The sequence below is a fragment of the Ipomoea triloba genome, chromosome 10, assembly GCF_003576645.1.
Source record: "Ipomoea triloba cultivar NCNSP0323 chromosome 10, ASM357664v1".
Lineage (NCBI taxonomy): Eukaryota > Viridiplantae > Streptophyta > Magnoliopsida > Solanales > Convolvulaceae > Ipomoea > Ipomoea triloba.
This window is the reverse complement of record NC_044925.1, coordinates 575900-598203: the sequence shown is the minus strand read 5'-3', so window position 1 is coordinate 598203 and position 22304 is coordinate 575900. Positions and strand designations below refer to the sequence as shown.

Below are 22304 nucleotides of genomic sequence, written 5' to 3'. Positions count from 1 at the left end.
CCGTGAGATTGTGCGTGGATGGCATGTGATTTACCCGTGTAATAAAAGATCCGATCCGTTTCACGGATTGAGACCCGTGAGACGGTCTCACACAAGTTTTTGCCAAACCTTATTTGATGGTCAACAGCCGGCATCCTCATTTCAGCAAGCCTATAAGAAATTCTCCACAGAACTAGAAGAATCCACGACAAATGGGCGGCACCATATCACACAAATAACTACTGGAAATATTTCAAACTTTATAGTGCCTCATCACAGCACAAGATCATATGCACATCATATATAAGCTTAACAAATTTTCAAAAGCACAATGCAACAGAATGATAGCAAAACCACAGTGCACTGCTGGTTCAAACTTGAAAGAGTAAGTTGAACAAAGTATCATGGAATAAGAAGAGGTTTCACTAATCCAGGGATTAAGAAAAAAACAAGTTATATTATAAAAAAATTTACATAAGTTATCAAGAGAGAGTAACAATGTCAATGACATCTAGCTACTGATATATACACACTATAATTGGAAGAATGAAAAATGAAGACCCAATAATGGCAATGACAATGATATAACTCACCAGTTGCAAAATCAACAGCACTTGTGCAATCCCTAGATCCCTTCCTCGGTAGAGTTGAGGACAAAAAGCACTGCCAGTACTAAAGGACCTTAATTACTGTTGCAATTATCTTTAGAATCGTGATTGCCACATTTAAGAGTACTAGTATTACTTGAAGAAGCTGGGTATAGTAACTTTCTACGTTTATAGGTTACAATCTCCCTTGAGGGCTTGCGTTCAGTATTACTTACTGGCTCCAGTGAGGACTTGCTTGCAAATTGTGGACTTGCATCAATTGCACTGGCTATCAATACTTCTCCAGGGACAGAAGATTTCTGATGGGCATTATTTTGGATTTCTACGGTGGCCTCATTTGTGGAGTGTGATTCATTTGCCTTCTCAATTGTTGAATCTGAATTTCCATTTCTTTCAGCTCCTGTTGAGGCTTTAGCAATATCCACCAGCTCTGGTTCGACTGATTCACCTACTGGTTCAGAAGCGTTAATGGGCATGGGATCAACATTCATGTCATCCATGAATATGAAGCTGTTGTTCTTGCCTGCACTACGATTTTCTGGGCCTTCTCTTACACCCTCTTCAATAAAATTAGAGGACTCACTCACATCAACAAGACAAGAATCTACAGGCTCAGATGTTGCTGAAGAATCCTTATCAGTCTTGCCTCCAACACTTACTATGCAAGGTCCTACCCATGTGTCTGTCCTGTTGCCACACACACCATTCTGCTGGCTCCCTGAGTTTTGATTTAGAGACTTGGCAGTTGACAATGCAATATAAAGAGATTGTGACTCTGCATCCATCTTTGCTGTAGAATCATTTTTGTTCAAGACATTATCAAAATCATTTAGATTGGAGAATGACATATCAGTACAAGGGAGATTTTCTGTTATATCTGGCCCAGTATCAATCAAAACCCTCCCATTTTCTGCAAGCATATCAGTTGATGTAACCTCATCAATAGAAAACAACTGAGACTCTGTTCGGCACATGGAATATGGGCTGGCCCCTATTTCAAGACAAGGAATATCCACAGCAATATTATGACTGCTGTTGGCACAAATGCCATTTCTAGCAACTATGTGATCAACAGAATGACACAACTTATTTTTGGTAAAACCTGAATGGTGAAGCTTATTAGCGCCACTCCCATTACAGGACGACGTACTATTACCTTTGCTTCCATTTACTGTATCTCCACATTGGCCGTCATATGTAGTAGTTGGTCTTACAACTTGTTCCTCAACTTGAACACTTTCTTGGCCAATTTGTGCATTCAACTGCATCTGCACCCATACAGCTAAAGAAAGTGCGTGATCACGAATCAAAGAGTCATAAGGTGGGCAGTGCAGCATTTTAATCAAAGCCTGCTTATACTGAAACATACTAACGGATGATGTACCAGACCCTCTGTCACGAAGATATTTAATACTTTTAAAAACATGCTCACATAAGTTGCCCATATTCGCAGAATTACAATCACAAAGTGCAAATTCTGAACTTGGGTTCCATATAACATGGACAATATTTTTATCTCCCTGATCAACAATTTTTGCGAATTCACCATCAATAGTAACATCACCATCTGGAATCTGCAACGATTTTCGCCAAGCTGTCAACCCACTAATCCATTCGTCTTTCCAATATCGAGCAAAATCATCCTTCCCAGAATACTCATCAAGCCAGAAATAAGAATGCACTGTAGTACCTAGCTTGTCTACAAGCCAATCGGCACGTTCATATACACTCAAGTCCCTTTCATTCAACAGTCTGAGCTTCAATTGGTTATGGTAAAACTCCAACGCTGCACAAGTCTCCTGGCTGGCAAGAGGAAGGTCTCTCAGTGCACTACTCCAAAGCCCTGGCCAATGAAGATTTGTCAGAAGTAATTTAAAAAAAAAAAAGTGTTAACTAATTTAATGAGAATATGAGGTTCAACGATTTTTTTATGAGTCACACAAGTTCAGTTTTCTCATGCACATTCAGAGTTGAGGTTACCATGCTTACTCCACAGGAGAAGAATGTACATCCATGGAATAATACAAGCAGAAAATTTTCTCATAGTAATTAGCAAGTCACCATATGAATCCCTCAAGACATCTTAAAAAAAAAAAAGGAAAATATTTTTTCAAGATTTTCTTTCATCACAAGGCATATAAACAACCAGAGAATCTTCAAAACAGAAAATATGATAAATGCAAATAATTGATATAGACTAAACTGTAGTCTAGAGTAATATGCATAACCTAGTCTTGGATACCAAGTTGCCTTGAAGTAGTCCACAAACTCAACAGCATCCACAAAATCTTCCATGAAAACTTCAAACATATTTGCAGGTGCAGACCCTTTGCAAATGCTATGTATCATCTCACCAAGCCTTTTGGCTATTGTGGCACGCACCTCCATTTCTGAGCATCTCTTCATCAAATTTTTGTGCCATGCATGACGTACCCGCCAAAAGCTTATTAGCACAGAGCACTGGAACACTTCCCTGAGTGAGATGACCAAATAAAAGATAACATATTAAGCATACAAAATAACTAAAATCCAATGACAAGACACATCAAATTGTTAAGCTCTATCCAAAAATCAATCTGCACTCTGAAGAATTACCAACTTAGAAATATGGATTGTTGAAGATTACTCTTGAAGTGATTTAAGAAATATATAAACTACATAGACAAATAACAGCCCTCTATTCATTCAAAGACAATAGTTCTTCTATTCAAATTGACCTTGGGTCATTTACAAAGGAAAATGTGTAAAATCTTTTGATAGTTTGACTTTGCCATGCTTATAAATGTAGATCAGCCTGTTTTTCCAAGTTCATGCAGCTCAAATCCATTTAACATATTTTATTTGTTGCTACTATTGGTGCAAACAAGATTCAACAGATTAGGTCTGTGCCTTTCATAAAATCAACTGCATCTATTCAAGAAAACTAGTAAGAAGGGATGTGATGCAAACTCTAATTTTGTGCCCTGCAATACAGATTAGCATCCACCATAACTATTGCAAATCATAATTAACAATTAAATGCAGAGCCAAATCTAGTGAGTAAATCAACTTTAAATATTTTAAAAATCATATTAATTAAATTAAATATTAGGAACTCAGAAGAAAACCTTATAGCGGGGATGTCAGTCAAAGGATCATCCACAATGAATCCGGCCAACTTCCATGTAGGATCTTTGGTCTGAACCCTATTATAAAGAGCTCTCATCCATCTAACTGTGTCTTCACTTGCAAATCTAGGTGCAATTATCCATGCTACTGGGATAGCCTTGTTGTCTGAGTTGAATACAACAAGACTGTGAATTGGATACTGGACGAATTTGCATAAAAGGGAGAGTAAGCTTTCAAAAAATTTTATTTCTTCTAAGAAGCTTTCAAAATTTTAAATTTCTTCTAAGGTTGGAAACTATGTGCAAAGAGAAAGCAGACCTTTAGTTTATTTGTTCCAAATTTTGCATCAGATGCCAGAAGGCCACGGTTCCCAAACCGAATCATTTGTTGCAACTGCCATTCTGTTTGAATGCCAATCACAAAAGGGTCAGAATCGGAGAAATCCTTGTAAAAGAAGATGTGATTCTGGTGGCTTTCAACCCACAGGCTAATGCTTATCGCATCATCTGCATCCAGTTCATAGGTAGATCTCCGTATGCTCCTCTCTTGTCTCCTAACATACCTGTGGGTTAGAAGGTCATCTCGGTTGCATGGACCTCCCTGTCTCTCCACTGATTCATTATGTCTCTGCATGATGGTTTCCACAGAGACTCCAACATAAAGTAGAGATAATACACGGAGGCGGAGATCCTCTGAAATATATGGAGCATACATAGCACGCGTTCCAGCAGCTTTCTTGTCCTGTGGACCATGGCATGGCAACCCTTTCTTATCCACATGTTTATCTTGGTTATATATGATAAGTGCTACTGATGGCTCGGCAATCAAACGCTTAACAATAAAGTGGCATGTGCACCCTCTCTTTGTATTTGGACGACCAGCAGATTTTTTCTTAGGGACATATGTGGTTCTGCTTGGTCGAACAACACCTCCTTTCCTATGGTCATCCGGTCCAAAGGAGCACCAGTACCTAAGATTAAATGAAAACAGTTCAATATGACTTACATGAAGCAGACAATAACAATTAATCAAAACAGAAGTATAAAAGCTAAACCTTACAGTATATACTCAAGGATCCCATCAACTTTAGGCTTGTAAGATGTTTCTGCAGTCCTCCTTCTCCTAGCTTCAACATGGAATTTTGTTGGACATTCTTTATTAGCAGATTCACCCCGAACAAAGTCATCTACTCTGGCATATGGAATTAGAGCAACTCTGTCTATGTTATCACGCCAACCTTCTACCTTAGACCACACAATATCAGAGGAAGAGAATTCCAGTGTTGGAGGGTTCTGTACAGGGAGGGACAAAATCTCATCCCATCTAGCCATCTGTAATTGGGAAATGGAACAAGGAACGGTGAGAAAATGGAGGGGGTTGGGGGGCAAAAACAAACAAAAAACAAAAAGCAATGCACGAACAACGGAACAAGAATGAAGTCATGGAAAAACTACATAAATCATGTATGATATCTGTTACCAATGGAAGAATATTATTGGGGCAGGGATTCTGAAGTTAGATTAAAACCCATGATTCCATACATAATAAACTAATAGCTCACCTGGATTTGAGGATTCCTGCTGTTTGGACTTTGAACTTCAGACTGTCAGTTCAGATGCCCCGGAAGGGGTGCGGGGTGCGGGGTGCGGGGTGCAGGGTGGCTTCTGCCTTCATGTCTTCAAGCCTTCATAAATGTCTAGGGTTTCAGTGAACTATTTTACAGTAATCTTTAGCAAATGGCTGAAATCGCTTGCTGGACTGGGCTACTTGGATAATAATGGATATACTCATATAAATGAGTAGAACTGTACATTTGTTCTTAGGCTTGGGTTGAATATATGCCTGATTATTTACTAGGTTCAGTGTTCATATATTTATAACTAAAAAACCAATAACTAGAATTTTCAGTCAGTACAGTTAGTGAAGTGCAGTTCTCAGTTTAACTGACCATTTGCTCGCATTCATCTATAACCAAATTGGCTAATTACACGCAAAAACTCAAATGCAAGCAAAGGCAATGGATAACATCACATGATCATATAAGAACTTAAGTGATAAACGAATTCTGAAAGCATTGCAATAGTGCAGTACTGGTACAGAAAATTCTACGAAACAAACTAACAGATCAAGCATGGTATACAAACAGATACTAGAGCACGGAACCTCAAACAAACATGGTCCAGAGAGGCCGGCAAAGCACTATTTGAAGCAATAGAATGAAATTTGAACTACAGAAAATACAATTCAGAACAGAAAATGACCTAAGTAATCTAATTGAGTGTGCTGGTGGAGCAAACATTGAGACAAAAGTGAACTGACATGGAAAAAAACATACTCGTACCTGTATTGATGACTAGCATCGTCGTTATTCTTCTTGAGTAGCTGTCGAATTCAACCTCCCCGGCGGCGGAGCACAAGTGTTCGTCGGAGGAACAGCCGCGTCCGTTTGTGAGGCTCCCAGAGAAGGAGAAAACAGAAGGGGGCTCTAACGCTATGTGTCGAGGGTTTGCAGAAAGGTAGAGAAGTTGGGTTTGGGGTTTAGTGGGAATAGGTTATACTCGGAATTAGCTTATTAGAATTTAGAACAACTCCATCAATTGATTTTGGGGTTTAGCCATTTCCTCAATTCTATAAAGTTGTTTGATACGGAGTATACTCCGTATAAAATAAAGAAATAAATTCCAATTTGAGCAATTTTTGTTGACAAAAACAAAAGAAATATTATTACTACAAAGGAATCAAGTCGCAAATACACAAAGAAGGTTTTTTTTTTTATTTAAATTTTATAGCATAACTGACTCTATTACAATGTATATATAATTTTTCAATCTATTGAAGCAATAAGAGTCAATGCTTCTGTTGGGGTTCAAACTTGTGACCTCTCATTTGGAAGAGTATCATTGAGCTACAAGCTATTTGGCAAATACAAAAAAAAAAAAAAGTATTAAAATTCTAAAAAATGAATCGAATCGAATCGAGAGTCTTATTAGTCAATGTATGAGCTGCATGGTTCATTAATTTAATAAGATTAATGATCAAACGAGAACTTTTCCTCCTGTGAAAATCTGAGAACTAACATGAATGCCAACACCCGTCTACATAAATGCACACAAGCTATTCTATGAAAAATTGTATTGTGTGCATTTATGTGGACGTTTGTGTGCATTTATATACAAGTTCGCAGATTCTCACGAGATAATGGGTTCTTATTAGAATATATCACGCAATCCCATACCATGATAAATAATGATAAAATCTATAGAAAATTGTATTCTTCTACACAAAAAGAGTTTGTAAAACTTTCGTTCTCTCTCTAGATCTGGTCTTCTTTATTCTACCTATGTTTTCTATCCAACTTTTACACGATGGTTGTCGCCTCTGCAAAGCAAGCGGAAGCAACGTATGTTTCCTGTGTTCCTCCTCCTCCATCGCCTTCCTTCTTGCTTCCCCTGCCGCCGTCGACTTCTTTTCGTTCACCTCGCTCTCTCGACTTCTCCTCCGCCACCAGCTACTCCCTTCTCCTCCTCCGCCATCGGCTACTCCTCCCCTTTTCCCCACCCCTGCCCTCCATCACCACCACGACTAGTCGCTACCCTGAATTTGCTCTTTCTTGCCACCAAACTGCTAACTCATAACCTAAAACAAGAAGCTAACTCCATCACCATTACCAAGCTTCCTTTATAAAAATAATAATAATAATAATAATAATAAAAGAACAAATAGTTGTGACTGTGACTTTGATTTTGTGTGTGTGTGTGTGTGTGTGTGTGTATATATATATATATATATAACACTTGTCATAACCAAGTCGCGTGCTTAGCCAAGTATGGGACCTTCCGTCGGGTAGTTAGCGTGATTGGATCCCGTGTCGTCCTTTAAGGAATATCTGGCATTTTCGTAATCAAGTCGCGGGTTTGGCCAAGAAAATGTAATTCCGTCGAGTAGCTAGCGGGATTGGATCCTGTGCTCGCCCTTAGGGAATAGAGTGTGCGAGGATTTTTATTTTTTTTATGAGGACAGGCCTCAGTCAAATGAGGTCAAGTACATGGCCTTAGCCTCCTCTGTTGCCGAGGTACCTCAGTCATGGTGGGTGAAGACACAGCATCGGCTTCCCCATTCTGCAAACACAAGGAACTCCTAGAATTAAAATAAAATAATTTTTTTTTAGTTTTATTCAACAAGGTTGATTAGGGCGGACCATGATTAATAGTTATATTATTCTGTTGCAAATCTTCCAATTCTTTGCGGATGACTTACTTTTTATGTGGTGCGGACTCCTATAAATCTTTGTCACATTCTTCAGCGATCTGGTCATACTCCCTCTTTTTCGATGTGGATAGTTTGGGGCCTCGCCCTTTCGCCATACATTTTTTTGTTGACCCTCCTATTGTTGTTGCCCTGGACGCTTTACAAACTAAGTAAAGCATCCCCTTTGAATGAGCCCATCTATCTGTCTCTTCATAACATGGCGCTCGTCAGTGTCGTGGCCAACCTGTCGCTGGAACCGGCAGTACTTGGGTTAGTCTACCTCAGTGAAAACTTTAATGCACTCATTTGGGAATTGCATTATCCCCATCTCATCGGCTTGGTTTAGGATCACGCTAACCAAATGGGTGAGCAGGGTTAAATGACGCAAGGGGACCCCGGGTCCCCTTGAAGATTGATTTATACTTCCCTTCCTTGATCTCAAGCCCGACACCTAGTTTGTTGGACTCGTTTTCTCGAACCTTCTTCTTGCCTTGCCTTCTTCCTCTTCTGTCTTTTTCTTATCAGCCTCCTTTACTTCTGCAAAACCATTGGTCATCCTCATTAGATCTCCATAGGAGCGAGGATGGTGGTGTTTAGCTGCCTGTGAAAGTCTCCAGATCTAAGCGCTTGTATAAACACCAGAATTGTCTCTTTTGAGTCAAAGTCGTACACATTATTGACCTCCTTATTCCATTTGCTTAGGAAATCTCCCAGACCTTCACCTCTACTCTGTCTTACTGCGCAAAGGTGAGAGAAATGCTTATTGCATTGTATATTGTCAAAGAAGTAAGTCAAAAAGCTATGGGATAGCTTTGAAAGACTTTGGATTGATCCATCTAGGATTGTGTTGAATCAATCTTAGGTCGCCCATCCAAGATGGACAAGAATACCCTACACATGATGGCATCACCTGCCCTAATCATCACCATGGATGCCTTATACATCGTCATGTGGACACGCGGGTCAGATGTTTCGGTGTAGGCTTTTATGGCCGGGAGCTTGAAATCTTTAGGAATGGGTGCACCCATTATACTCGGGGTAAATGGTGTGGCCATCCTTACATCGAGCTCCGGCAACTACTCCCTCGCATCCATTTTATTTTCTAACTCATCTATTTTTCTCTGCAGCCGCTCCACCACCTCCTCATGCATGTTTGAGGTTTGCTTTTGCACAGTGGACATGCGATGAGCCGACACTCTAAACTCAACCACCCTTTCTGACCATGGCGACCGCTCTCCTTCACCTGTTGCCCTGGTTCCGTCATGGTGCGGTCTCTTGGTGGGTGATCACTCAGCTCTTAGTTGTGGCCCTAACCTCTGTCGGATAGACACCCTCTAGCCCAACCGCTCCAAAACAGGCATAGAAGCGATCAATCGATGTCCAATAGAGCCATCTCCTTCAACTCCTTCCCCTCGACCCCTCACCTCTCTTCCCCTAGAGCGAGGTTGAGTTTCACGATGGCCTCTCGTTACGTGGGTTGCACCTTGTTGTCAGGTTTTCTCTTCCCGCGAGGACTCTACCTCAACTTCCTGCATTGGTGGCGGGGGCATTCGACCTTGCATCCCATTCACCAATTGAGCCAACACCGTTGCGGTGTGCTGAATGGCCTGATCAGTTGCCCGGGGCACCATAGGCGTGACCGGAGCCTCAAGGCTTCCACCGCGGTTGTTGTTGAGTTAGTCCCAGAGGTCTTGTGAGTTTGTAGGTCGCGCATCCATGCCAACGCTGCTGTTGTGGTTCAAGTTGCCAGATTTATGGGAGTTGCTTCATCATGCCATCTTCTTCTTTGTGTGATATAAAATATAAAGTTGTTTAGCCCTCGGCTCTCAATGAAAACAGCACTGCAGGTAAATAAGGTAACTGGAATATTTTAGGAAAGTAGTTTTGGTATTGCAATGAGTTCTGTGTACAAGAATTTGAGCGTGTCTGCCCTTGCTACATGGGTTAGGTTTTATAATATACAGTAGCTAACGGTTACAAGACTACCTAATAACTACAATTGCTCCTCTCAATAATAAGTGTCCTTGCTCCATAGTAATTGAGGCGCTCTCTTTCATAAGTGCGTTGACCCTCCATAACTCCTGCTATTAGATGAGACGGTGCTCTTAATAAATGCATGGATTCTGCTTTAAGTGTATTGTCCCACCTCCTCTGACTCTGACTGTTACTTATTTTACCGTCTTCACTACTCTGGCAGGTTAAATCAATAGCATCGAGTTGCGTTCGGTGTCATGTCCAATTATTCAATTCTGTCAAGCATTTTTACTTTCTTGGTTCATTAAAATTATATCGTTAACCCTTTCAAAAAACAAAAATTATATCGTCAACGAGTGGACTAATATTTTGCTTTTTACCTGCTCTCAATACTTGATAAGAAAGTGGACTTTTTTGCTTTTGTCTTCTGATCTGCTCAGAAATGTGCTTAAAGGATGGACTGCTTTTGCTTTTGGGACGACAGACTTACATTCAGCTTTTAGGATCACATATTCTCTATTTAAAATTGGATTTGTCTTAATTGGTTCAATTCAAGTGCTTTCAACCATCTTCCACGGTTAGTAAAATAAAATTTATAAACTTATTTAGAATTAGAATACGTACAATTTCATGTCCAAAAATAAAATTTTTTTAACTCTCTAGGCAATTGAATTTTCTCAATAGATTCATGTGAAGGGTGTAACCAATGCTATAAAAACAGTGCTTTATTTGTCATCAAAGTACGTGTATAATATGTTCTTAAATTTAATTTCAAGAGAAAAGATACAATTACTTGCCAAATCTTTGTTCATCTTTTGCATGAGATTTTTTTAAAACTCTATTTTATTAGAAGTAGAAATATTAAGTGGACGGGTTGTTAAGTATTCTGTGCTCAATTGGCACCTCTGTAGCTCTCTTTAAGAGAATGTCATAGGTTTGGACCTCGGTGGTGGGGAGGGTATTGACTCTTTGGACTATAACTGATAGAGAAAGTATATTGAACAAATATTACACTCTAATAGACTTGATAGTACAACACTCAAAAAAAAATTGGACGGATTTGGACTAGCACAGTTTGGCCCGATATTGGCATTTTTTTTTTTTTTAAAGAGTGGGTCAGTTCGGATTATAGCCTAATAATTAAGAAAATAAAAAATTTTAAAATTTATATATCAATTCATTTAAGCTATTTTTTAAATTAACGTTTACATATTCATTTTCAACTATTTAACTTAAGAATTAGTACAAGAAAATGAATAAATCAATAATCAATAATGAAATAACATTAATAAGAATAAGTTTACAAATTGTAACTATTAAATATTAAGTAGTAAGAACAATTTTTCAAACATTTACTCACATTAACAAAGACTCATTGATGGATGGTTAATGATTGAAGAAGGTTCCTCCTCCTTAGCTTTGGCGTTGACATTATTTATACGAATGTAGAAACAAGCATATGTTAAACAATTAAAAGTCAACTTAAACATATGTCAATGGTCATTTTTAATTTCATATATGGCCCTCATGCTGGCTAATTAAGGTGTATTACTTTGGAAATAGTGGTGCATGTTAAAGTTAATTTAATTATATATGGACCAATAGAGAGTAAGAGAGATGCATGCAATTAAGGCGCACTCTCAATTAAATTAAAACTTGATATTGATGTTCAATAGGGGTTGCTAAGTAGGTGGAGTAGTATGATTCTCGTACCAAAAAATTATAAGGTTTTTTTAGTGTAGTTTACTTCTTTTGTGTGGTTTATGGGTTATTACATAAGAACATGGTTTGTAGTAATACTCTTTTGTGTGGTTTATGTGTTATTACATAAGAACATGGTTTGTAGTAATATTTACTTAGTGTACATCCTCGAGTAGTCTAGTAGTGGCATTGATTAGCTTCATCGCACTCTCAAATAAATTAAAACTTGATATTGATATCCCAAAAGAAGTGGCCGAGTCCGTGAAGCATGATTAATTTTTGTACTTCAAGGTCACACGATTTTCTTAATTAGTGTGGTTTGCCTCTCTTGTATGATTTGTGGGCTATATTACATAGGAACGTGATTTATCTGGTTGTGTGGTTTGCAGCGGGTTTACTTTGTGCACACCACAGATAGTGGCATTAATTAGCTTCTAGATGTATATAAAGCACACCCTCAATTCAATTAAATTAAAACTTGATATTGATGTGCCAAAATGAGTGAGTGATTTTTCATACCAAAAAGTTGTAAGTTTAGTTCTTATCAACACTCTTTTAGGGTGTGTTTGGTAACCTGTAAAATGACTTCCGAAAAATGTTTTCCGAATTTTATGTGTTTGGCAACGTCCGGAAAATGTGGTCAAAACCAAGGAAAATTAGTTCATTTTTCCGGAAAATGACTTACGTTTTCGACCAAAACCAAGCCATATCATTATTTTTTTGGATGAGGCGGAGATTTGAACTCATGACCTTTTGCATGGCTATGATACCAAATTGAATTATGTGCTCCATCCAACTAAAAGCCTAAGCTAATAGTTGGACTGCACATTTATGTTTATGTTTATATTATATTTATGCTCACATTTGTGAATCACTACGAGTCATTCAATCAATGCATTGAGTAGCTTCGGATGTATATAATATTGGGTTTATCGAGGCAAACCCCACTCCTCTTCCGAGTATGTGAGTAAACCCTCGCCCTGTGATCCTAGCCGGCAAAGGACCACAAGGAGGTTAACCAGCCTAGGTTGCCCATAGCTGACCGGCTCAAACCCGGGTGGCAGACGGTTTCGAACTCAGGACCTCACGGCCACGAGCGTCTTGGTCTTGCCACTCAGGTTGCCCTTACGGGCAGGATGTATATAATATGCATGCATGGAATTAGTGGTATCAACTATCAAGGTGGGGTTAAATCCTACCTCACCCCCACTGCTATGTTCCCCACTCGCTTACCAACTTTATATGATATATAATTATATATTCTAATATTCATATATAATTGGATTTGTCTCCGTTGAGGTTTATATATATACGTACTCTTCAGTGCCATCCTTTTGTAGGTCGGATGGATGTGAATTATTGTGTAACAAGTAGTCAAGTACTAGGCAAGTGTGTTTTTCCATTAAGTCTAGATTTTTGTTTTGTTTTTGTTTTAATTTCGATCTTTTCGACTCCTAGCTACTACAACTTGATATAGTTTTGTCATATGCATTTCTAAAGATGTTTTCACTAAATAATTTAAACCCACCACATATTCTGTCATCTTCACCATCTATACATCCTTCCCTATCAAATTTAATGCGACGTATTGTGATTGATTTACAAATAGTATCGCCTATATATCATTTTCCAACATTTCCATCATCTTACTTGCCCCATTCTCATACAACCAACCTAAGAGCAATCCTAAATTTGCCATCACCCTCATCGTCAAAGTGTACGGTGTTCCTGAATTTTAGAGGAAAAGACACTCGTCATAACTTTGTTCATCCTCTGCATGAGGCTTTTTGTTTAGAAGGAATCAATGCCTTCAAAGATGACATTAATCTCAACAAGGGGGATTGGATTCGACAAGAGCTTTTTCATGTCATTGAAACATCTTGGATAGCCATCCCAATCCTGTCTAAAGATTATGCTACCTCTGCATGGTGTTTGGATGAACTTGTGCATATCATGAAATGTAACAAGAAAACTAACCTAATTGTTTTTCCTGTATTTTATGATATATGTCCATCTGATGTTAGGCATTTGAGGGGTAGCTTTGCACAAGCTTTTGCTATGCATGAAATAGAGCACAAGGATTACCCCAAGAAGGTGAGGAGGTGGAAACAAGCCGTGAGTGAGGTTGCCGAGATATCCGGTTTTGACCTACTTAATGAGGTCTATAAAGGGTACGTAATAAATACTAAAATTTTATAACCTCAATTTTTTGAAGATCGAGAAAAATATGTTTTTAATATCTGAAGTATTCCCAAATAGTATACACCCTAAATTTCAAAGAATTTGTAGTGTTAGTCCCAAAAACAACCACGGTTAAATTCTGTTAAGATTTTATTTAGTACATATGTATTTTAGTAACTTTCATATTTTTCTTTAATTATAAACTGTACCTTCTATAGTCTTGGTATTTCACTTTCAAAAGAAAGAACTTGATTTTCACTACATGTTCATGTGGTGAAAAACAAGGATGATGTTTTGCAAAGAAATACTGAAATTGAAGAGGTTTCAATTATAAAGAAAAATTTCTAGTTTTTGAGAAGTTAGGAGGTATATATTGTAATGACAAAAAGTTATGAACTAAACCAACAATTTCCCTTTTTTTTAAATGGTTGACGTGTGTGCATATATATATATGTGTGTGTGTGTGTGTGTGTATATATATATATATTATATATATATTATCAATCTTATTTACATATTATTTTAAACAATTATACAGGGATCAATCAAAGTGCATCCATGATATTACTGAAGAAGTCCAAAAAAAATTAGATGCTATAAGAAAGGAAGAGCATAAGAGTATTGCCTTTGTAGAATATCATTTGCCAAGATTGAACTCACTATTGAGAATGGAATCACCGGCAACAACTCAAGATGTTCTCTTCCTAGGAATTTGGGAGACAAATAATAGCACTACCATATTGATGAAGAAAATTTTTAACATGTTCTCCGACCTTTTTGAGAGCGTGTGTTTGATACAAGTGAATAATTTGAAAAAACGAGGATTGATGTCACTTCAAAAGAAGTTGCTAAAGAAAGTCGATATAAAACCGAACTTGAATGTTATGAACGCGATTCAAGGAATGGGTATGATAAAACAAAAATTTTGTTTAAAGAAGGTTCTTGTTATCCTTGAAGGTATTGATACTTTACACCAGTTACATGCATTGGTTGGATCACGTAATTGGTTTGGTTCGGGTAGTAGAATAATAATCACTACAAGTGATAAATCAGTGCTAATTGATCATGGAATGGACATATTATATGAGCCTACAATGGCGAGGGAATAGATTTTTATTTTACTCATGTTGGATAACTAATAGTTTGTAATTAATAGAGATTATATACCATTAGTAACTAATAATTCTAAGTTTTTGCTTTTCCATCTCGGTGAGAGTTGCTTATTGGCCTTATCGGTTTGAACCGGTTAGCTATGGACAATCTAAGTTGGTTTACCTCCGTGTGGCCATTGATAAAAATTCAAGTCCCATGGTATTTATCTAGTGGATAAGAAGCTCCACTTAAGATTTGCTTTCAGTACAAATTCCTGGTACAAACATGGGAGGTTTTATTTTGTGTTAAGTTTCAATTCTTGTGTGTTGAGGTATACAATTTAGTGTTGAGTCTTAAAACTAGATTGACTCGATTTACCTCATGTACGTGCTTAAGGACAAGTTGATGGGTACAGAATATAGTTTGAAAATGTAAAAAAAACAAAAAACAAAAAACAAAAAAAAAAACTTGGGATATATATAAACAAACAAAAAACAAACAAATTCAAACATTTATACTTTATTTCAATGATACTTATCTTTAATAATTTGGTCTTTATTATAGTCAAACCTTACAAGGACATCAAACTACTCATCTATAAAGATTCAATCATTACGAATATAGTAGGTATTGTGTGAGCTGAGGCGTCTTACGTGAGTCGTATAATACTATTTAACTAAAGTATAATACTCTTTCATTAACTCATAAAAAGTGAAATCATAAAAAGTATTATATTTTGGTTAAAAAGTGTTACACGTCTCACGTGAAAAGATTTACATAAGACTTATATATATACACTTCAACTTAAAATCAAGTTATTATCTACTATCTACTATACTAATAAGAGCCAAAGAGAGTTAAGCCTAAAATGGGTAGAAAAAATGGTGGTCAAATTATTTAATCAAATGGATGGTTCAGATGAATTATTTAATCAAATAGATGGTTAAGATAATTCAGATTAATATTATTAATAGAGATTACCTAATTTAACCTTACTTTTATGATTATCCGTTAAGTTTTCCGTTAAATATTCTCTTCTCCGTTAATATTCCGTTAACTTTTAACTTACCCATTAATTTCTATAAGAAAGATCTTAGGTTCGAACCTCATCTCAATCAAATTTGACATAATTAAGTTCCTCACTCTATTTACTCTTATTAAATTAAATAAATTAGTAGCTACAACAAAAAATGATACATATGTATTTCTTTAATTTAGAATTATGTGTCTACAATACATTTATTTGAAAAAATTATTCATTATCAAAAAATTAAATTAAATAAGAGAAATAATTTCATTAGTTATATTGTCTTTATTCTCTCTCATGCAAAGATTCCTTACATTCAAATTTATCAATTGATATTCGTTACATTGTCCATTATCTTATTTTTACAATATCTTGTAATCAAATATCAAAGTTATAGTACAAAATAATGTTATATATTTATTTACTAAGTATTTTATTAATACTATGAAAAAAAATTTAAAATAATTTGAAACTAATTATATTAACTACTTCGAGATTGGTTGACAAAGAGAATACTCAAATAACCCAACAAATTGAAGCAGAATCGCTCTATTTTACTCTTATTGAATTAAATAAATTAGTAGTTACACCAAAAAATGATACATATGTATTTCTTTAATACCATGAAAAAAATAAAAAAGAATAATTTGAAACCAATCATATTAACTACTTGGGGGATTTGTTGAAAATGAAAGTACTCAAATAACCCATTACCCAGCAAATTGAAGCGAGAAACTACCCTTTAATATTTTTGGAATATATAATATTTTAAATTTTCAAATTTTTATTAATTTATTTAATCTTTTTTTTTAAACTAGGGATTTCTTTATCCACAATAATCATTCAACAATAATGGTTGAACCAAATGAACCCCAAGCAAAACACCTAAAGGAAAGTCCATAGCTCCTATATCATAATCTCATTGCATGACGTTGTCATCTATGCTACCAACAATAACCGAATTGCAAATAACACACTACCAACAAAAAGGAAAGAGAACAAATATTAAAGATGAAGACAATGCCAATGTTACTCAAAAGAGAATTAAGAACACTTAGAAAAATTCAAATGAAAAGTAGTATCTATTTAGACTATCATTTTTAGACCAAATATTTAGACTATCGATTTTACAAGGTTGCAAACATTTATTTTAGTAATAATTATAATGAATTTTCTATATTATCTTGGATTCATATACTTTGAGTTAGATATTTAAATAAAAAAATTCGACATTCAATTACCCATGTATAAATTTCTCCTATATAATCTTGCATTGATATACTTTCAAATATTTATTTAAATATAAACATTGGACATTAACCCATTCGCGCAATGTGCGTATAAAACTAGTTATAATAATTGTGACTTAAAAGAATGTCATGAGTTTTAATAGATCATGATGTCCACCATAAAACCATATTTATATAAGCAAATAAGGATGGAAAAAGTAATAATATTATATTCACATACCTAAGACCCTTAAAATACAATAGTTTGGTTACAAAATAAAGGAATAATTCAAGCACAAGCAACTCAACCTACAAGTCCAAGTAAGATGGGTTTAACCAACAAGGAAGCTGGTTATAAAGTGCTAACCACTATGACAAACCACAAAGCTAGACTAATGCTAGACTAGGTGAAGATGTTTAATTGAAGATGTTGATATCCGGAGAGAACAATACCTCCCTTTTTATACTACTCCCAAAGGCAGAAGATCATTGTAAGCAAATGAAATACACTATTCATGCAAATCAAATACTATAATTTAAATTCTCATTTTATTCCATACTATTCCTCACCCATGAAATTTCAATTTTTTCCCCTAATTCTTTCCGTATAACCAAACACCCAGTTATATGAAGTTAGTAAAAATCTTATTTTTTAGCCATTGATTATTCTATATTGAGAGCTTAATTTTTCCATACTACTCGTGAGAAGCCTAATTTTCATTTGAACGAATCTGATTACGTGTTTCTCATTAATAATATTTGTCAAAATTATTAGTTGCCAAATACCACTTTAGCTTGTCAAACACTTAAAAGCTAACCCAAAAATATGTTTACCAAACAAGCTAAGGTCTTTATTATTAGTTATCGAACATGAGTAAACTAATTAAGGCAACATTTATTCTTAGCTAGGCCATTGTAAGCTCGTACATTATGTCCATTCCATGCTCAATTAGCACTGATTTATCAAAAGTCGTAATGATTATTCTACTACCAGAACCAAACCAATCACGCGATCCAACCAATGCCCGTAATTGATGTAAACTATCAACACCTTCAAGAATGACGAGAACCTTCTTCAAAGAAAGCCTTTGTTTTATCATACTCATTCCTTGAACCACATTCATAACATTCAAATTCCGATTCATGCTAACTTTCTCTAGCAACTGTTTTTGAAGTGACACCATTCCTCGTTTCTTCAAACTTTTCACTTGTATCAAACACACGCTCTCGAAATGGTCTGAGAACATGTTAGAAATTCTCCTCATCAATGTGGTAGTAGTGTAACTATTCATCCCCCAAATTCCTAGAAAGAGAACACCATCAGAGGCTGCTGGTGATTCCATTCTCAACAATGAGTTCAATCTAGTCAAATGATATTCTATGGAGGCAATAGTTTTAAGCTCTTCCTTCCTCATAGCTTCTAATTTTCTTTGGACTTCTTTAGTTATATCATGAATGCATTTTGATTGATCCCTGTATAAATTATTGTTTAGAATATGTAAATCAAAATTGGAAGAAATATCATCAATATATCACAAGCATTTAAAGTAACTAGACATATAAATTTTACTATTATTTATATTATTACGTACCCTTTATAGACGTCATTAAGGAGGTCAAATCCTGATATCTCAGCAACATCACTTAAGGCTTGTTTCCATGTCCTCACCTTGTTGGGGTAATCCTTGTGCTTTATTTCATGCTTAGCAAAAGCTTGGGCAAAGCTTCCTCTCAAATACCTAACATACGACGGATATACATCAAAAAATACAGGAAAAACAATTAGGTTATTCTTTTTGTTACATTTCATGATATGTACAAGTTCATCTAGGCACCATGCAGACGTGGCATAGTCTTTGGATAGAATTGGGATGGCTATCCCACACTTTTCAATGACATGAAAGAGCTCTTGCCGAATCCGATCCCCTTTGTTAATATTAATGTCGTCTTTGAAGGCATTGACTCCTTCTAAACACAAAGTCTCGTGTAAATGATGAACAAAGTTATGACGTGTATCTTTTCCTCTAAAATTTAAGAATACTGTGAACTTCGAGGACGGTGATGGTAGGGATGCTTTTAGGATGGTTGTCTGAAAATAACATCTAAAGTAACATTTTGGGGGTACCCATTGTAAACCAATCACAATGCCAAACATTAGAAGTGATATGATGGAAAAAGAATAATATTTTTTATTTGTGGTGAGGAAAATCCGTAACCATGCGAGACTGTCTTGTGACCCCAATAATCATAATCGACAAGTGGAGGTAAACCTGCTAACCTAGCTAATTAATTAACCACCTTAAACTAAGAAGACTAGCTAATAGGGATAGGTTGCTTTTACTGGAAATTGAACTTGAAAATTTGTGGTTACTAAATCGACACTTTGACTAACATGGCTAGACTATGGTTGCCCCAAGAATGCTTCTTCTTAATGGAGATGCTTGCCTGCTGTAACAAAACTGTTGAAGTTGTTGGTATGTAGGACAGAAAAATTGTATGCGAGGAGAGTAGCAAAAAAACAAAAATATAGTCTTAATGAAAAAACACAAACTTCATAGTACTCTTGATGATTTCCGACCTTGTATACGTACAAATTAAAAGAGGGAATTGGAGAATAATGGAGAGTATATGATGGAACCAAATGTATTTATAGAAAGAAATATATGCATGGTTTGATACAAGAAAACAACTGTGTACTCCTTAAAGCAGAAGAATCCGACCAGGAATCTTAAAATAAGACTATTGGGTGCGTGACCTAATTAAAATTGCTGTCATATCAGCCTTAATTAAGCTGATGTCAATGTGGGGGATTAAAGGGGTTTTCATCGTTATGCATGAAAATCTGGGGGATTAAAGGGGTTTTCATCGTTATGCATGAAAACAAATTAAAGGCATACCTAAAATTAACATATATTTTCATATATACCTAAAATTTAAATTACATAGACAAAAAGCATATTAATATCAAATAATTTATAATAAAATTCACAAATTTTTAAAAAATTTTACATACAAAATAATAGTTATGAAAAAAATTAATGTGTTTTTTCTAAATTCAAAATAATCATCAGTGCCTTCATAAATAAATAATTATAGTTTATAAAACTAAATAAACAATTTAAAATTAAATAAGCTTACAAACAATAATATTGTTATCATAATAAATAATAAATTAATTATTTATAAAGATTTATAAAATAAAACTTATAAACATGGGAGGACCTAAAGATCTTTTTGACTAGAGCGAGAAATCAAAATATTTCAAAACACAATAAAAAAAATTCATATCAAAATATGAAACATAATTAATTTGATAAAATAGTTCGAATATAAAACATATTATAAATCAAATACACATACATCTTTTATATTGATATATGTGATATTTATAAGTACTTCTTTCTTTTAGCTAGATCAATTTCAAGTTCGGTTCTTAAAAAAAAAAAGGATCAATTTCAAGTTTTATAGAGTAATTTGAATATAATAACACATAATACAAACTTCGTATTAGATTACATTGACTATTTTCTTTTTATTCAAAATGAGGGGGACACCCGACTACGTCCTAGCTTATACTAAGCTAGGCCAACCCCATGAGAAGGGACACGTCTTGAAAATCTTGCGCCCAATTGATCCTCCAGCATTTTGGTCCTCAACCCACTCGGGGTTTCGTCAAGCAAATTGAGTCCCATATGGTGAGTGAGCGCTTGCTTAGCCAAAGCATCAGCGATTCTGTTTTGCCCTCGATACACATGACCCACTTCCACGGCCTCGAAGCTTTTCAGCACCTCCAAACATCTGAGGTTAATGTTATTCCTCAAATTTTACTGTGGACCGCGCATCAAAACGACGTTGTTTTGATTATGAAAACAGACGGATGAAACGACCTCCGTTCTGCGCAACTGCAGTTCCCTTTCAACACAATTGCAATATCAGTTCAACACAATTGCAGTTCCAGACGGATGAAACAGCCTCCGTTCGGGACAACTGCAGTTCCCTTTTAACACAATTGCATTATCAGTTCATGACCATGGTCCGGTATAACAACTGTAAATATACTAGTTATATATGTTATAATAAGAGCAAGATTTCTGTTTTTTTTTTAATAGAATAAAGAGCAAGATTTCTTAAACCTAATTTTATTAGTTAAGGCAACATAGTAACATCTAATTGGATTTCAGTCATTTTGAATCCTCAAAATCATTATGTTATCTAGCTCAATAGATAACGTTTTAATTTATTTAGAATTAAAATTAAGTTTCAAATAAGAGTAGGTCTTGTGTAAGATTGCCACACATGAAACATATACTAATTTTTAATTAAAATATAATATTTTTATGGCATGAAAGACTATCTATATATGCCACATAAATAGAGCTTCCAAAATATCTGTATCATTTTACTCACATTGTTTTGGCCTGAATTAGCATATATAGATTGAAAATGTTAAAATATTATTGATTTGACATAAATAAGCATGTCTTTTAATCAGATTATTTAGTTAAATACACACCACTGCACCCATACACGCATTAATAGTCAGAATCCACATCATTTATTCCTAAATAAAGCTTCTGATCTCTCTTCTTTCTCTGAGACAAAACTAATGACACCAAACTTTTGATAAAAGATCACCAGGACGTAGCTAATAGACCCACTAATTTAATACGAAAAGCAAATTAAAGTTAAGACTTAAGGATTACTGATTACTAATGACATGTACGTAATCCCTTTAATGTCCAAAGTTAATTGTATAAAAATTAATTTTTTTGAAGATATTATATAAAATTATTACGCATGACCGCTCCACAGCCGGCTAGGAAATTGGAGATTTAAAAGAAGCATCCGTATGAATCAGCATGCATCCCTCCTGTAAATTATCCCAATAATTGGCGCCCTTATTACTACGTGGTTTTTTACTTTTAGCAAAAGCTTTTTTCACCTCCTTTTTTATCAAGTAACCAGTCCATTTTTATGCTCCACTCCCACTCTTCTCCCTTCAACACCCTATTGCATCTCCATCAAGCAATTTCACAATTTTTTACAAAATCAAAGCAAGATGAACCGCGTATGATGATACACAAGTTCACATTTGAACCCAATTATATATATATATATATATATATATATATATATATATATATATATATATATATA

The 22304-nt window shown here is 35.4% G+C and overlaps 3 protein-coding genes across 4 annotated transcripts; 1 reads left to right on the top strand and 2 right to left on the bottom strand.

The window, feature by feature from the left end:
• Window positions 1–414: 414 nt before the first annotated feature.
• On the bottom strand, window positions 415–6282 carry LOC116032432. Of its 2 annotated transcripts, XM_031274984.1 has the most exons (7): window positions 6037–6282; window positions 5257–5379; window positions 4755–5026; window positions 4014–4665; window positions 3695–3894; window positions 2816–3060; window positions 415–2430 (listed from the first exon to the last, which is right to left on the bottom strand). In XM_031274984.1, exons 3-7 carry the CDS (start codon window positions 5024–5026, stop codon window positions 662–664), a joined length of 3138 nt encoding a protein of 1045 aa, XP_031130844.1. In that variant the 5' UTR covers window positions 5257–5379; window positions 6037–6282; the 3' UTR covers window positions 415–661. The 2 variants fall into 2 exon arrangements, with proteins under 2 accessions (XP_031130844.1, XP_031130845.1); XM_031274985.1 differs by lacking the exon at window positions 5257–5379.
• Window positions 6283–9400: 3118 nt separating this feature from the next.
• On the top strand, window positions 9401–14908 carry LOC116032241 (TMV resistance protein N-like). Its single transcript, XM_031274730.1, has 4 exons — window positions 9401–9636; window positions 13358–13546; window positions 13643–13789; window positions 14338–14908. Exons 1-4 carry the CDS (start codon window positions 9401–9403, stop codon window positions 14906–14908), a joined length of 1143 nt encoding a protein of 380 aa, XP_031130590.1.
• Window positions 14909–18052: 3144 nt separating this feature from the next.
• Window positions 18053–19276, bottom strand: LOC116032240 (TMV resistance protein N-like). Its single transcript, XM_031274729.1, has 4 exons — window positions 19273–19276; window positions 18983–19115; window positions 18740–18886; window positions 18053–18620 (listed from the first exon to the last, which is right to left on the bottom strand). Exons 1-4 carry the CDS (start codon window positions 19274–19276, stop codon window positions 18053–18055), a joined length of 852 nt encoding a protein of 283 aa, XP_031130589.1.
• Window positions 19277–22304: the final 3028 nt, after the last annotated feature.

Excerpts from the sequence above, each read along its gene's own strand:
- LOC116032432 (XM_031274984.1), bottom strand. The coding sequence starts at position 5,026 with ATGGCTAGATGGGATGAGATTTTGTCCCTCCCTGTACAGAACCCTCCA. Across the intron at positions 4,666-4,754 it reads GGGATCCTTGAGTATATACT|GTACTGGTGCTCCTTTGGAC; the intron begins GTAAGGTTTAGC and ends ATTTAATCTTAG. Across the intron at positions 2,431-2,815 it reads AACTTGGTATCCAAGACTAG|GGCTTTGGAGTAGTGCACTG; the intron begins GTTATGCATATT and ends TTCATTGGCCAG.
- LOC116032240 (XM_031274729.1), bottom strand. Across the intron at positions 18,887-18,982 it reads GACTATGCCACGTCTGCATG|GTATTTGAGAGGAAGCTTTG; the intron begins GTGCCTAGATGA and ends GTCGTATGTTAG. Across the intron at positions 18,621-18,739 it reads CTTAATGACGTCTATAAAGG|GGATCAATCAAAATGCATTC; the intron begins GTACGTAATAAT and ends TAATTTATACAG.
- LOC116032241 (XM_031274730.1), top strand. The coding sequence starts at position 9,401 with ATGGCCTCTCGTTACGTGGGTTGCACCTTGTTGTCAGGTTTTCTCTTC. Across the intron at positions 9,637-13,357 it reads GAGTTAGTCCCAGAGGTCTT|AGGAAAAGACACTCGTCATA; the intron begins GTGAGTTTGTAG and ends CCTGAATTTTAG. Across the intron at positions 13,790-14,337 it reads CTTAATGAGGTCTATAAAGG|GGATCAATCAAAGTGCATCC; the intron begins GTACGTAATAAA and ends ACAATTATACAG.